Source organism: Agelaius tricolor, unplaced genomic scaffold (genome assembly GCF_023055355.1).
Source record: "Agelaius tricolor isolate 1412-34295 unplaced genomic scaffold, bAgeTri1.0.p SCAF_17, whole genome shotgun sequence".
Classification (NCBI taxonomy): Eukaryota; Metazoa; Chordata; class Aves; order Passeriformes; family Icteridae; genus Agelaius; species Agelaius tricolor.
The window spans coordinates 16,659,874-16,671,785 of NW_027269277.1; the positions used below are offsets into that span (position 1 = coordinate 16,659,874).

General features: G+C 44.5%; 1 protein-coding gene across 1 annotated transcript; it reads left to right on the top strand.

Moving 5' to 3' along the window:
- Positions 1-342: 342 nt before the first annotated feature.
- LOC139597396 (serine/threonine-protein kinase PAK 3-like) lies at positions 343-11,873 on the top strand. The gene is made up of 11 exons (XM_071442703.1): positions 343-577; positions 1,448-1,497; positions 2,604-2,711; positions 3,147-3,300; positions 4,216-4,279; positions 5,055-5,103; positions 6,409-6,521; positions 7,360-7,477; positions 8,704-9,117; positions 10,120-10,257; positions 11,339-11,873. Exons 1-11 carry the CDS (start codon positions 475-477, stop codon positions 11,465-11,467), a joined length of 1,440 nt encoding a protein of 479 aa, XP_071298804.1. The 5' UTR covers positions 343-474; the 3' UTR covers positions 11,468-11,873.
- Positions 11,874-11,912: the final 39 nt, after the last annotated feature.

Sequence of the window (11,912 nt, forward strand, 5' to 3'; positions counted from 1 at the left end):
TTCCTTCCTTCATCTGGAAACCCTGCAAATACAACAGAGTTTAGCCTTAAATTTTTACTCCATGGAAGTGATGATTTCCATGGTGAGCTCCATACAGAAACAGGAGCTTTGTATCCGGAGGAAGGCTGACATCTCACTGCCATAAAGGGATGTCAGGCTCCAGAATGAGTAAAACTGAGCATCCAGCTGCTGCAGAAGCAGCCTGGAACCATTCCACAAAGAGTGTGCACCTGCAGCTGCTGCCACTGTGATGTCAGGGCCCGTTGGGCTGCCACTGAAAGGTTGGCACGTGCCCGCAGTGCCAACAGGACGCTGCCATTCCTGCAGCCCAGACCTCCTCAATGCCCCTTGTGCTGGCATTCCAGGAGGATCCTCCTCCTCCAGGAGTTCTCCGTGGGCTGCCTGCAAACCAGCAAGGGTTTTAGCTGATTTTGGGTTATGCTGCTCTGCAAGGCCTAGCGCAGCTCTGCAGAAATGATCCAGGAAGTTGTTGCCGCAGTGCGTGATTTTCTGTCTGCTGCGTCTGGGCTGTATTTTTGTCCTGATAAACCCTGGCTGCTGACAGCTCATCTGAGGAGTGAGTAGTGCTTTGCCCTAGGTGCAGCATATCTGGCTTTGAGATCACTTTCTGCTCTCCCTTAGGAACTGAGCTGAATTTGGAACAGGAATGACATTGGTGGGATGGCATTGGTTTGGTAGAGCTCATGTCAACAGCTTCTGCTATCCCCACTGGGACAGCATTTGGAATGTGGGGAGCCCTGTGGGGGTTCCATTCACTATGCACAACAGTTTGGGGAGTCTGTAATTCCCTCACTTTGCTGTTTCCAAAATGCAGCCTGGAAGAGCTTGTCAGAAGTGCTTACAAAAACTCTGCAATTATCTTCAGAACTGAGGGAAAAGATCTTTTTTCCCCCATAATTAAAAGATTTTACTAATAACCTGTGTTAAAATAGTGATGACCTTCATGAGGAGATGTAACTTCCCAACAGTGTGTGCTCCTGAACCCAGGAGCTGTTCCTGTGCAGTATCAGAATAGAATTCACACAGCTAAGGGGATTTTGGGAAAGCTTTTCTAGGGAAGCATTTTCAGCAAGCTAAAGAGAACCAACATATGCAATTTAATAGTAGGGGAAAAAAACAAAACAAAAACTTCTCTAGCTCTTGAGCAGAGCAGAATCATTGACTATTAAAGAACAATTAACATTTTCTTGACTGAGTTTCTATTTATTTGCTGGTGAAACAGCACAAAAAATAGAAAGATATAGAAAAAAATTCATCTGGTATTTTGTCCTGTTCTGTTCCTTACTGTGGAAAAGAACTGTTGCTCCTGGAGGGATGATGTGAAATAAAAACACTCTTTTATTTGGGCTGACTTGTTCCATGGGGGATGCCCCACAAGAGGCCGTTTTCTAACAGCATCTGGTTCATCTTCTCTTGCCCACTGCAGATCTGATCATCCAGTTATCCAGAGGTGGATACATGGCAACCTGTCCTTTGGTGAGTGGGAAAGGAACCTTTGACATTCCTAGAGTTTAAGAACTGTGGAGCAAGCTGTGAATGAGCTTTGCCTGCTCCAACAGCATGCCAGCCTGAAAAAGTGTCCATGTCTGGTTTTGCAGCAGCAGCAAAGGGATCCCTGGCTGTTTCCTCAGTTTCTGTTCAAGGCTTTTTAACAGATGAAAGTCTGGCTTTGCAGGAGGAAGATTGTGGGTTTAGCCATGGTGGAATATCTAATTCACAGTCCCTTTCAAACTGTGTAATTGCCCCATTTTAATTTAGTTTTAACAACTTAGAACTCCCTTTCTAGTAAGTTTCATGATTTATCTTTAGTACAGCTGGATTTATAGCTGAGCATAAATAAGGTTATAATTGATAATGTAACTCACTGGAACCATTGAAAGGAAGTTTTAAATAACAATCCACACTAATAAATGTTGGGTTGCAATAACAATCCTAGAGAGAGGCATAACATCCACTGGCCAAATTTATTAGGATTAATATTAAACATTTTAAATAGAGCACCAGCGAGGTGTGAAGGTGGAGAATGGTGCCTTTGATTTCCTTCAGTTCTCTAAGTGGCCTTTAAGCTTTAAAGCAATTGGAGAAAGCAAATTTGGGGTAACTTGATGTAGTGCTCTGGCCCTGCAGAGCAGCAGCTGAGGTTGTTTCAAGCCCCCATAATTTACAAATATTTAAATTGTACTGTGACACAGTGAGTCTCCCTATTCCCAGTCTCTCCCCATTCCCAGTTTCCCTATTCCCAGTTCCCCATTTCCCAGTTCCCCCATTCCCAGTCTCTCCCCATTCCCAATCTTTCCCTGTTCCCAGTTTCCCCGTTCCCAGTCTCTCCCCATTCCCAGTCTCTCCCCATTCCCAGTCTCTCTCCATTCCCAGTCTCTCCCCATTCCCAGTTTCCCCCACTCCCAGTTTCCCCCATTCCCAGTTTCCCCATTCCCAATCTCTCCCCATTCCCAGTGCAACAGAGAATTGGGACTGTAGGACCACGTGCATGTCTGGATCAGTTTCTGATGTCAAAGCAGCTGAAAGTTGTAACTATCAAACCTCCCACATGGCAGAAGGGAGACTCTCACTCCTGTCCCCAGGCCACAACGTTGCCACCAGGACCTCTGCTGGCTCTTTCCCTTCCTGGACAAGAGGAAAATGAGAAGAAGGTGGACAAGGAACCTGCAGCTGTTTCCTCAGGAGAATCAGTAAGTGCCAGCTTTGGTTACCATTGGTGCAATTGAGAGTTTCTGGTCAGCCAGGAGCTGCCATTCACAGCTGGAAGTGCTGAGGGCTGGAGTCCTGCCATGACATTTTGCTTCACCCCAGCCACTGGCACCTGGAAAATTGGGTTGGAATTTCCCTTTTAGTCATCAGTTTCCCTTGCAGGATACAGGAGAAATTGTCTCCTGGATATACCTGCCCCTCTGCACAGATTATTTGAGAAAATCCATGAAAATTGAACATGAAACTGGCCATGAACTTGTTTTGGCTTTGTTCATCCAGTTTGTGATGTGGACAGCAAAAAGCAGTTTAAGAGCACTGGATATGGCTGACAGGCATCTTCCTGAGGGTTTGCATTTGGAATACAAGCTCAGGGGATCCCTGCCTGCTCCCTTCCTGACACTGATTTCTCATCACAGATCCACACCAGCTCTCTGCTGGGAGCTGAAGATGCAGATGATGAGACATTTCTCCTGTCTGACACCCTCAGCAGAAGCTCAGGTGCTCTGGACAAACCCAGGGTCCGGCCACAGAAGAAATTCCCTGTGATAGAGGAAGTGCTGGAACAGCTGAGTACGTGTGCTGTGCCTCTTGCCTGGTGTGTGTGTCCCAGCCTCAGCTGCACCAAAGGGACAGAGGAAGCAGGAATTCTCTCTGGGCATTCCTCAGGGCAGCTCAGACTGGGTTCAGTTTCCCTGCCCTTCCATCTGCGCTGAAGGCAAAAGCAGGGATGGTTTCTGAGTCAGCAGAAGGTGCTTTGACCTAGGCAATGAACTACTGAACTCCTGAGTGCTGATGGCCTAATCAAGCAGGATATTTGGGTTCCTAAATTCTCTTTAGTCTCCTGACAAGTCAATGGAGCAAAAATACCTCACAGCAATCTATTAGATTGAAGAAAAGCAGTGTGGTCCTTCAAATGGCACAGGCAAGGTTATCACCAGAACTTAGCCTGGTGACCCATGATGAGGGTCCTGGATCCTAGAGCCCCATCATTATTGATTATAACATGAGATGCTGTTCTTTAAAATCCTAAAGACAAACCTTTGATGAACTGCTGAAAGTTGGGAAGGTCCCCTTCTCTCCTGGAAATACTTTGAACCATTTCTTAAAAATGAATCCCAGAACCCAAGGTGCACTTAATCTTCAGAAATATTCAACCATTTGTTGAATCACACAAAGGGTTTATTCCCAGGAAAATGAAGGCTCTGTTGTTTTAGCTCTCCAAAATATTTGTAGAAAACAAATTCTTGCTTTGGTACCTGGTCTTTCCTGATTTCTGTCTCCTATGGATATTTCTCCAGGTGCTTTTTTTCCTGTCAAGGTAACTCTTCAAAAAGAAATATACGTGGAAATATCTGTTCTTTGGAGCTGCCTCTGTTGCTGTTGTTGCCCACAGAGGGCTCACAGCCAGACAGTGGGGCTGCATTTCCCATCTGCTGGAGGCTGGTGTCTGTTAGAATTGAGCATCCTGCATTTCATTTCTTTCAGGGGGCATTGTGAACGAGGGGGACCCTAAGACCAAATACATTGATTTTGTTCAAGTTGGCCAAGGGTAAGTCCCATCCCAGTTACTCCTACAAAACCATGGCTGGGTATTTTGCTGCTGTAATATCAAGTGTGAATCCAGGCAAGCTCCAAACATTATGTGGGTTTAGATCCTCCATCTCAGTACAGGTCAGAATTAATAATTGTGGTCAGAAGGTGTTGTCAAAGAAAACTCCATGCTGGCAGTGCCTCACCTGCAACAAGGAGCAGGACCTGAGAAATCTCCCATCCCTCAAACCTTATTGCCTAAAAGAGCAATTTACCACTCCACAGCTGTCAGATAAAAGTTCTCAGTGACATTTATTTCAAATATTTTGCTTAAAAAATATTCAGTAATCCAGATTATAACTGCATAGTTTAGCAATTGAAACCAGAGATGAAATAATAAGCTCTCACACTGTCATACAAAATCCCACCATGTGTAATCTGCAGCATGCATTCCCTGGGAAAAAAGACACACAGAGATACAGAAAGAAAGAAAAAAAACCCAACACAACAAAGCAAAATGGAAAAGAAATTAAATATTTCTCAGTTTTTGTAGGGACACCCTCACCCTGCTCTTAGGTTTTGAAGATCTGTGCTCCAGCTCTTTTTCTTCAGTTTTCTTCTCGGTTTTCCCTTGAACACCCTGTACGACACAGGGCTACTGTGCTGCTGTTTGAAGAATAGATGAACTAACGTGTTTTAAAACACTTCATGCAGCAGAGATCTCCTGGCTGGGCTGGCTTTCACTCCCAGCACCTGAACTGCTTCTCCTTTCTTCACTGCTCTTTTGTTTCCAGGGGTTTCGGGACTGTTTACAAAGCCACGGACCCAGCCACAGGAAATGTGGTGAGTGCCAACACCCCCAGCACACTGTGCAGCTCTTCAGGGCTCTCCCCTCTGCTGTGAGCTCTGCTGGAGCTTTGGGTGCCCAGCAGAGCTTTCCTGCACAGCCTTTCCTCAAGCACAGAGCAGTGGCAGCCTGCAAAACTCATTTTGGACAGGCTTTGTTCCTACTCAGGTCCAGAAAGAATGCTAGAGGGCCAGTGGTGTCTTGCAGAGAGGGACATAATTAAGGCTTAAAATACCAGAGAATGGGTTATTTCTTTAGAAATCCAGAAAATAATTGCAAATCTCAACTGTGGAGTTCAGATTGCTCATGGAGTAGCAAAATCAAACTTGGAGTAGCACAACTGAAGTTCAAGAACTGAGAAATGTTGTGGGATTGTAATTTTTTGTGTGTGTGTAACTGCTATGATCTTTTAGGATGGGATTTTGTCCATCATGTACACATCATGTGTTTGCTTTGTTACTCAACCAAGACCAGCAGCAGTTGCTGAAATAATGCCCCAACCCTATAGAATTGCTGAAGGATTCCCAGCTGTTTTGATATATTTTCACAGTCACAAAATCCTGCTTGCAAAAACCTGTGTGAATAATAACAGAGGTGATAAACTGAGGCCATCAGGAAGAATGTGGGTGCAGGGTGTTGTCAGAGTCTGTGGGGAAAATTTTATTAGGGATAAGGGAAATTTTTGCAGAGTTTAGAAGGCAAAATGTGTCTGGCAAGTGTCCTGTAAGTGGCACCCAAGCAAGTGGGGAAATCAGCTGTTGTCCTGTCACTTCCTGATGTCTGATCAGAAGGTCACAGGGCAGTTGGCACAGCCCAGCCCCATCATTCCAAAAACACTCTCTCCATGGCCATTTTGCTCTATCCAAGCTAGGCACCCCCAACACAGCAAATAATGTGCTCTGACTCCATCATTCAAAGGCTGAACAATTACTTTATTAAAACTATACTATATTACATACTAATACTATATTATAACTATACCAAAGAAAACCCATAACTGTCTCCAGACAGTCAGACACAGCTTTGAGTGATTGGCTAATCACTCAAAACCACTTTCACCCATGTCCAATTAACAAATCACTTCAGGTAAACAATCTCCATAACACATTCCACATGTGCAAAAAACAGGAGCAGTGAATAGAGATAGGAATTGTTTTCTCTTCTTCTCTCTGTGCTTCTCGCTGCCTTCCCAGGAAAAGTCCTTGGAAGTTGTGCCTGCTGCTCTCTGTGAAGAGAGCTGTGGCCACAGTGCTCTCCTGCAGCAGAACTTCTGGAGCCCATGGGCTCCACTCTCATTTCAGGTGGCCCTAAAGAAGATGCCTCTCCGCAGACGGAGCAAGAAGGAACTCGTTGTCAACGAGATTCAGATCATGAAGGAAAACAGGCACCCCAATATTGTCAATTATATAGACAGGTGAGTGGTTCTGCTGTTAGCATGGGCATGTCTGTTCACACATGGCAAGACAAAGGTTAAAAAACCTCTTTGGGCACTGGCAGAACATGGAGCTCTTTCTTATTTCTCTATTCATCTCCAGTGAATGGGTGGAGATGGCCTTGGGTCTCCATTAATCTTTCCTGGTGTATGTAGTTGGAAACCTCTTTTCAAAAACCTGGATGTGCCATGTCTTACTAAAACAACAGCCTGTGTGCTCATTACCTCTGTGTTGTTTGGGGGTTTGTTTTTTTCAGGTTGATCATATTATCTATGCCTTAAAAATAAGTGCTGATAAACCATCATAGATATTATCTCCCTTGGGCTATTCCCACCATTTTCCATTGCTGTGGAAGCCAGGAAGAAGACTAAATTCTCTTTGCAGAATCACATAATTTGCCAGCTTTTACATAATTTTTCCTGTTTCTGACTGTCTTTTATGCAGTGTTTTCCAAATGGTTGGCCAACATCTGTCCTCAGCGCTGCAGAGCCTCCTCCCATGGATAACTCTGCAGTTGTGTTGCCTTGTTCCTGGAGTGAATGGTGGAAGTGATAAATTAAGATAATGATTCAGTTGATGGCAAGTCTCCTGGTTTCAGATTGGTCTCTGCTGTTACTAAATTGCATTTTTCATTTCTCATGAGCCTTTCTTATTTAGACTGCACAGGTTCCAAAGACTCTGTAGCCTACAAGGAATGTCTCTCCATTCCATTCTGCCTCCATTTACAAGTGACCTGGAAACAAAACTCCCCTGCAGCCTTTTCCACAAGGTCATTTAGCTGTGCACATTCATCTCCATGCCTTTGTTTCCTTCTCTCAGCTACCTGGTGAATGAAGACCTGTGGCTCGTGATGGAATATGTGGATGGAGGCACTTTAACCAGCGTTCTGGTCCGAGTCTTAATGGAGGAAGGAATGATAGCTGCTATCAGCAAGGAGGTGAGGGACCCTGCTCATGCTTCCAATGGCTTGGACAGGGTGGGACAGGAGTGACTTTGTGTTCAGAGCTTTATTTCAGAGCTGCTGTTATGAAATGTAAAATTAAAGGGTGTCTTGGTTTGAAAAGACAGGTGTCTATTAAGGAAGGCAGGCGCTGCTCTTGAAATGGAAAATGTAAACCTCCTCTCTCTGAATTATTATAATTTTGAAATTAAGAGTCTCTCCGGTAAAGACAGGGGAATAGGAATAACAGTTCTTTACTAGGAAAGTTAAAAATACAAATGTAATAGTACACTGCCAACAGAACCACAGGCAGTGAAGGACAGAAAATGGGCAGTCTTGGAGAAGATGGGGTCGCTCACAAAGATGCATTTTGTAAGAAATGGACTTAAAGAAACCCCCAAAAGCCGTGCCAAGAAATCACAAAGTGTACCTAGATCCTTTTGTCAGAAGATTTGACTAGGAAAAAATTCCATTTTTGTGAGGTGTTGTGAACTGTTTTTACCACTTGTAATAACCATCGCGGGTCTGAGTATTCTTGTAATGCAATGCCACGCAGCAGAGAAACTGTCCACTTTATAGCTTTGCTCTCAATATTTGTTACTCATTGTTTTCTCATCTAAATGTACATTTGCAAGATGTGTGTCAACCTAAGACAAAGGGCATCTGAGTGAGCTTCCTGCCAATACAACTACATTTCTTATACTCTGTTATTAGACACTTTTGTCAGTCTCTATTTTAATTTATTTAACATTCTAAACTTTGCCTCATTAAACTGGAGCATATCTGCACTGCATTCTTGGCCTGTAAAAGCAAACATGCTGGTGGCAGAATTTTAAACTAACAGCAAATTAAAACAGAGCCTCATTTCTCACAGCCCTCAGCTTAAAAGGAGAGCATTGCACCCCAAATGGTGTTTGTTTCTGAAAAGTGACTATTGTGCTGCTTAATGTGCTGTTGAGGCCAACATAAAACCTCATCATGCAGCCTCCCACACAAAAGTGATCCACTTCATAATGGAGGGAGAGATTTTTTTTTTTTTTGACAAATCCTCCTTTGTCACCTGGATGGAGAGAGCAGAGCCACTGCAGCCATTCTGGCTGGGTTAGGAATGGACAGTCTATATCAACAATTTGTGTTTCACCTTCAATCTTTTAGAGCCATTTCCTTGTCTTGTGTGATGAAATGAGGTTAATTAACTTTTACCCTCATGGGTTTTGTCTCAGTGCCTCAAAGCCCTGGATTTTCTTCATTCAAAGAACGTGATCCACAGAGATGTCAAAAGTGACAATATTCTTCTTGGGATGGACGGATCTGTGAAACTGAGTAGGTGTTCTTGGTTGGGCACAGCATCCCTGTGTTCTCAGACACAGAGTGGGGAATTCTTGTGCTTGGTTTCATGGTTCAAGCTGGCTTTGACAGTATTTTTGTTCTCCTCCTCAGCTGATTTTGGCCTGTGTGCTCAGCTGACCCCGGAGCGGAGCACACGGTGCACGATGCTTGGCTCTCCTTACTGGGTAGCACCAGAAATTGTGAAAAGAAAGGAATATGACACCCAAGTGGACATCTGGGCCCTTGGGATTGTGGCCATTGAAATGCTGGAGGGAGAACCTCCATACTTCAAAGAAAGCCCCATCCAGGTAAGGTGCAAACAGTCAGATGTCACTGTCTTGACAATCAGTGCCATGTTTTGTCTCCCATGAAGCAAAATCCCACTCAAATCAGCCTGAAATAGTTCCACCAAGGCCCACTTCTAGAAATGTCCCTGCAGAATGTCTCATCAGAGGAGAAGTGACCTGTGCCAGTGCAAAAATGTGTCTTTTGGGCCTCCAGCACTGCTTGAGGTCCTCCTGCTGTGTTTGATCTCTCTCTGAGCTGGAGCTGGGAATGACAGCAGCAAGTTTCTCCAATTGGGAAATTATTATGAAAAGCATTACAAGTGTGTCTGTAGGTCCAGAAGTCTTTTCAAATTCTGACCAGTACCTTTAAGGGAGGGTCACTGATTCTAGTGATGCCATAATTATGTATTACCAAAAAAATTTCTAAAAGTGTATTTTAGCAAAACTACTTGTAGTAAACATGTTTTAAAGTTTTCAGTTTTAGATCCTAATTCCTTAAAATGAAATGATGAGTTCTTATACCAAACAAGCAAGGAATAGTGGAGAAATGTATACCAGGATAAAATCTCATGACTATTAGCTGAAACCAGGTTAAATGCTGCACAGTTAATTCCTGAGGAAGACAACAGTTTTGAAGATTTCAGTCTTCCACTCTTTTTGAAAAAGTTCCCTGACTTTTGGGTTGCTTTTGCCTTGTATAAGGCAGCAAACCCAGATGAAGAAAATGATTTCCAGTTCCCAGAATATTCTGAGGAGGGAGGGATCACCAAGTCCAGCCCCTGAGTGCATGGCCCATCTGGGGACTGCTGTTACCAGCACCATGCTCTGACCAGCTCAGCTACACTCAGGCTCATTATCATCACTGCTCTGGAGGCTGACAGTTCCCTCCTTCCTTGCCCTCAAATGCTGATCACAGCCCCTTGAGAGGCACCAGAAAAGCTCTCAGCCAGCCAGGAGGGGCCTGCAGTGGAGCTGTCACCCCAGGGATGGTCAGTGGCTGTCCCATGCTTCCTCTGTCCCCAGGCTCAGCGCCTGATTGCCCGGAACAGGTACCCCCCTCTGAGGATGCCCAGCAAGATGTCAATTCTGTTCCACGCCTTCCTGCACTCCTGCCTGGACACCAACCCCAGCATCCGCTGGACAGCCAGGGAGCTCCTGCAGGTAAAGGCCCAGGGGCTGCAGGGCAAAGTCTCCTCTCCTGTTAATCCCCAGCCTGGGTGCTTTGCAAAGTAGAATCACAGAAGAATTTGGTTTGGATGGGACCTTTAAAGTCCATCTGGTCCAACCTCCCAGCCATGAGTGGGGACATCTTCAACTTGACCAGCTTCCTCAGAGTTCTGTCTGCCCTGACTTTGGATGTTTTCAGGGATGGGGCATCCAACACCTCTCTGGACAACCTGTGCCAGTGTTTCACCACCCCTAGCATAAACAGTTTCTTCCTTAGACCTAACCTGAATCTCTCCTCTTTTCATTTAAAACCATTATCCTTTGTCCCTTTGCAAGAGGCCCTACTAAAAATGGGTCCCCTTGAAGTTTTGAAAGGAAGCAGAAAGGTCTCCCTGGGGCCTTCTCTCCTCCAGGCTGAGCAAGCCCAGTTCTCTTGGCCTTTCCTCAGAGGAAAGGTCTTCCATCCACCCTCTGACCACTTCTGTGTTGTATTTTGGGAGTGCATTCAGTTTTAGCTGGTGGCAAGAGAACTGCAGTAGAATGGTGCCAGGTACAGAGGCCCAAAATGGTGTTGGTGGAAAAGGAACCCAGTCCCAGCCCAGCAGTCAGAGATGTGGCTGTTCTTGTCTTGGTGCTGAAAACCTGCACCTGAGTGTTCTTCAGAATAGCACAGCCCTAAATCCTAATGGGATCAACATTTCTTAGAGATGCTGGAGTTCCCTGTGGAACAGCTTGCACTCACCTTTTCTGACAACTAAAGCAGCCCCTACCTTTAGAAAAAAGGAGCCTTAGTGAGTCCTTTGAGTTTCCTGAAATGGAAAAAGCCCTAAGGCAGAAAGTGGCATTCCCAGAGTGCTGGCAGGGTCAAAATCCCAGCAAGCTGAGGACACCTTGATAAATTGATTATTGCCTCTGACAGCAAGGTCCTGAATATTAAGACTGAAGTGGAGATGGTCCCCTCAGTCCTATTTATGTGTATTTCTGGTAACCAGAGGAATCATGCTTCCTCTTGTGAGAAACTGGCTTTGGAAAGTAATGGTACCTTTCTTTCTTTCTTTTTTTTCCCTTTGGGCAGCATCCATTTTTACGAACAGCCATGAGTCTCTCTGTCCTGCCTGACTTGATCTGTGTAGCCAGGAAAATCTGTCAGGCCACAGAAACAGCTCAGGACAGCAGTGCCAACCCAGAGCAAAAGCAAGAATAAAATTTTCACTCCTTTGGGAGATTTGCTCCCTTCTCACCCAATGGTTCCATTCACTTCTGAATTATTGGTTGCTTCTTAAAGATGGCAAAGTCCCAATTATGGGGGTTTTGGTATGGTTTGGAAATGGGGAAGGGCCTCCTTCATCCATCAGCTCCAGACCACGCTGCCTCTGGAATGCCCACAGGATTTGAATTATCACAAATTATTTATCACAAATATTTATATATATAAATATTTATAGAATATATATTATATGTACTATATATATATATAAACACTATATATATAATGTTTGTATATAGTTATAATTATATGTAGAGATAGTGTGTTACAGAGCTATGGACATACATTTACCTTGTACCTTATATTGTCCCCTATGCACAACCCCCCCATAACTCTCCTGAACTGTAGTTCCTTGCATAATGCTCCTTTTATATATATATAT